Genomic DNA, 4,338 nt, shown 5'->3' with positions numbered 1-4,338 from the left:
TTTATCATGACACTTTGATACTTTTACTCATTAACTACAGACTGCTTACAAAAATTACCAATTTTTTAATGGTCTCGTTTGCTTTCACACTGCACTTTTGAGAGCAAACAGTCATCAGCTGTTTATCTGGGAGCGGTGTTCCCCGAAACAAGTTCCGGCCATGAAAAGAAACCATCTTTATTATTGTTCCAAGGACAAAAACCTCTTACGCCTTGTTCACACTGGACGCGGAAGCGCCACGGCGTCCGCTCCACTCTGCAGTTCACACTGAACTCGCATTTTTCCACTATGGTCGACAGGCGCTTCTGCTAGACCTTTTTTGTTTTTCCCATCATGGGTCAATAACCTAAAGATATTACCCCATGTTTTTTGCTAAGAACTGTTCTCTGCCTCTCTCTTGTTTTTTACACCCAAAACCCAGCCCCATGTCCCGCTCCGGAGTCGGCCCACCACGCTGATCTGTGTGTGTGCGCGTATCTGTCGGTTTTGTGTGTATCTGTGCGCGCAGGTGTGGGTGTGAGTGCGCATGTTAAATTTTATGTCTATTGTCATCTCTTAGACACAAAAACATGATCACATTTGTCAATCGTGGTGTTTTATTGTGAAAAATTGGTTATATTTTGAAAATAAACTGGATTTTCTCATGTGTCTTGATGTAACTTCCTGCCAGAATTGACGCGGATCACTCGAGGCTCGCGCACAAAATAGAGCCGCTGCACGGCGCGGGACCTCCACAAGGGGGCCGTGTCTGGTGTGAACCACACCATATGTTAACAAAGGCGCCAAACGGAAGCGGCCTCCGTTCTGCGCCGCTTTGCAGCGCCTCCGCGTCCAGTGTGAACAAGGCGTTAGTCCAGTTAGTCCATAGACTGACAAATGTTAGGGTGTATTCAGACTGAAAACGTTTGTTGGCTCGGACAGAGTCCACTTAATTTGGTCAAGATTGAGTCCTGAACTTAACATTTGCTCTGTTTTCAGACTGGTGTTTGCCAGAGATTTCTGTTTCAAACTAAAGCTTGTAAACAAAACCATGTGACTAAGAATCTCTTCAGGCATTGGTCAGGAATTACGAGGGCGGGGCAAAGCAACAAGAGAAAGATAAATATTAGTCCTGCGCTTTGCAATCCTTGTCGGGATAGTTCACTTATTCAAGTTTTTATTTCACTGCCCACTTTTGCACGTCCGTATTAATGTCAGGCACAACAGTTTTTACTGCTACTTTGGTACGGCAGAGCCAAGCAGCAAGACGGCTGACAAAAAAAGACGTTGGATAAGAAGGTACACTGATAAGTGTTTATGATCTATTGATTGTTGAGAAAACAGCGTGAGAAGCAAAAGTTGTTTTAATGAGCTTGCATTCATCCGACCACATTCCAATGAGTTGCTGTTGAATCGTTGCTCCAAGTTTGTCTACAGCTCTCTGTTTACATCACGTAAAGACTTACTGAAAATGGATTCACACTAAATCTTCCTCATCTGATCTGCCATCTGGATCAAAACTGTACGGCTGGATAACTCCGGTATTGCTCTCCATTTTTGTTGCGCCACTAGTGTTAGCTCGGGGTTGTGAAGAGCTCAAAGCTGACGGGAAAGAGTGTTAAGAAAGGGATGATGGGAAATCAGTGCAGGCTTATTCCTGGCCACCAGTCTTGCCGACAGCATAGAGGCAAATTTCTGATGAATTCCTGCTGCTCTGCAGAAACTATTTTTGGCTAAAAACAGCATAATCAAAATAAAAAGACAGCTAGGGAGGCTTTTATAGTAGATAAAATGATGAATTTAAAGACGTTAACTGTGGCTGGGATCAAACATGGTGGATGTAAAGGCACCTTGGTCAAGTCATCAAGAAACTAAAGGAAATCTACAAAAGAAATGTTCCAAAACTACACAAAAAACAAGACAACTCATCCTTTTGTGAATACGTCAACCACAAATTAGATGAACACCTTTTTCTAAAATATGATTTTTTTGTTTCTGTTACCCAGTTTAGTTTATAAAATTGAACATTCATTCCAAAAACGTGGGTATGTGTGCACAGGATCTGTGCATATGTGCACTTTCAGCTCTTATTTTTGCCTCGTCACCATGTATAACACTAGAAAATGATCAAAGTATGAAGGAGAAACACGAACATGGCTCTGAATTTGTCCAGTTTGGCAAATAATAATCAGCAGAATCCGGCTGAAGTTAAATCCTGTGTTTTCTCGTGAAGCTGCATTGACCTGAACTGATTCATGGCAGAAAGCAGTGCGGGGATGCTGACCTCTGGGTTACTGGGACAGTATGGAAAAGACAGAAAAACAGCTAAACTCCCGGGATCCGAGTGTCGAGCCCTCTTTCTGTTTATATATGCTGCTCCATTTCCTCTAGCGAGTTCAAGTAGGACACTTCAGAACATTTCCAAGTTCAAGGCCTCCGAACATATGTCACCCAGGCGTTAACATTACAAAAAAATAAGGAACAGAAAGAAAAAAACCCTGAAAATTTAGAGTTTTATTTTGTGAATCATGCAGTTTAATGAAATAGTTGGAGTTTGCAAACGGCCATGCACATTCTTCCTACTTCCCCCTGAGGAAAACCCTCCAGAAAATCCCAGCAGGGTGTCTTAAAAACATGCAAGAGCTGATGTAGGTGTGGAGGCTGCCAACACGGAAGATGGGACAAAAAATAATACAATTCCTCTGAGGCAAAACCCACTGTAGATCAGAGCTGAGGGGAAAGAAAGATATCTACTTACTTTTGAAGCCTTCTAGTTTCTCTGGCAGATCATCTTCATCCCTGTATTTCTGGTCTTCCATGTATTCCTTGGAAGAGGAGGAGGAAGAGGAAGGGGGAATTATCATTAATCGGGTTTTTCCAGCTTCCCCGAAACTTCTTAAGAAATTACAGCAAAATGAGTTTCATAGAAATACTCAAAAATATTGACTTAGAGGTGATGTCATAATCAAAGAGAAACTATAATTAATCATTTTTAAGTGTATTTTCGAACTATAGCTTCCTCTAAACAGGAAAACAGAGAGGCTATTAATTAAAAAAAATGTTAGTAATACAAATTTTGAAGAAATTTGAATCATTTTTTATGTTCTCGCCATTTTTAATGTGAAAACAGGCCAATTTGAGTGTTCAAAAGAGGAAGATGAGTGTTAAAATGACCAACAAAAAATACAATAATTGGACACAGTTCAGTTTTTAAATTGATTAAATACACAAAGTCAATTTATCATTGGAAATTTAGACACAAAACAGGATTTGTGGAGTGTTTTTGTAAGAAAACCCACAATTCATGATCCTGGAAGCTCCAGAGATGAAGAGTGGACAGGCAGCCTCTTCATCACAGGGGGGGAATCCGAGATCACATCAAAAGTAGCAGATATTTCACGACAAAGGGCGCCATATTAAACAAAGAGCTCATCCAAACACCTGTTCTGTCTGAGTCTGAACAAGGGAGCCAGGCAGCAGCCGCCACAAACTGAGCTGCTGCTACTACTACTACGGGCATCAGATCGATTTAATCAGATCAGAATCAAATGGTCCCTAAATGCGATAATGTGGCAGCACGTCCGGGCATCCAACAAGTGTCTTCACACTAATCGATAGGAATGATCCCCGGCTGATAAAAGGACAGAAACGTGGGAGACATCCGGGTGAGCCTGGAAGCCTCCCGGCGTTCAAAGCCGAGTCAAGTGCAGGCGCAGGCAGCCGTTAGAGACGGCCGACAAATAACCCGCCTCCTTACCTTATTTATTTCTTCCAGTTTTTGCCTTTGCTGCTCCTTCAGCAACCCGAAAGCTTTCCCACCTAAAACAAAAATATAATATTTAACAAAAAGCAGGACGACCTGGACTGTTTTAGACAAAACTGTTCCAATTTACAGTTTTAGCTAACCCCAAAATGAGAGGATGATGGGTAATAAAACGTCGTTTTTCTTATCATTTAAATAGTTTACCTTGAGCATTTGCGTGTGAAGGCATCCCGAGATTTATCTGTGGAATTTATTCCAGGGAAAAAAATAAAATAAAAATAAACGAACGACACAAAATGCAGGGCAGAAAGCGACAGAGACGGTCCACCGAGGAATTACTCCCTATTTAAAGATTGAAAATGGGCCAGTCGACAAAATGCACGAGCTCACCAAGCGACATCCGGTCAAATCTTTCAAAATAAAACAAAAAACATGCACGATAACTACGCATTGTTATTGTTTTTTTTGTTTTATTATTAGTTTGATTGCGGTATGCAATCAAACCAAAGTTCTTACTTTTTAATTATTTTTCTGCATGCTATTATGATGATTTAGGATTTTTGTCCTGCATACTTCGTGTGATTTCTGTCGTTCAA

General features: G+C 41.1%; 1 protein-coding gene across 1 annotated transcript in view; it reads right to left on the bottom strand.

Annotated features, from left to right (window-relative positions):
* Positions 1 to 4,138, bottom strand: part of aif1l (allograft inflammatory factor 1-like) — a 14,002-nt gene extending 9,864 nt beyond the window's left edge. Inside the window, exons 1-3 of the mRNA XM_024299114.2 lie at positions 3,947 to 4,138; positions 3,737 to 3,798; positions 2,738 to 2,804 (exon numbers count right to left, since the gene is read on the bottom strand). Of these exons, the coding sequence (XP_024154882.1) occupies positions 2,738 to 2,804; positions 3,737 to 3,798; positions 3,947 to 3,971 (154 nt within the window). The 5' untranslated portion in view covers positions 3,972 to 4,138. The remainder of the gene's footprint in view (positions 1 to 2,737; positions 2,805 to 3,736; positions 3,799 to 3,946) is intronic.
* Positions 4,139 to 4,338: the final 200 nt, after the last annotated feature.

Source organism: Oryzias melastigma, linkage group LG12, assembly GCF_002922805.2.
Source record: "Oryzias melastigma strain HK-1 linkage group LG12, ASM292280v2, whole genome shotgun sequence".
Classification (NCBI taxonomy): domain Eukaryota; kingdom Metazoa; phylum Chordata; class Actinopteri; order Beloniformes; family Adrianichthyidae; genus Oryzias; species Oryzias melastigma.
Note: the sequence above shows the minus strand (reverse complement) of the source record. Positions and strands in the feature narration are given on the sequence as shown.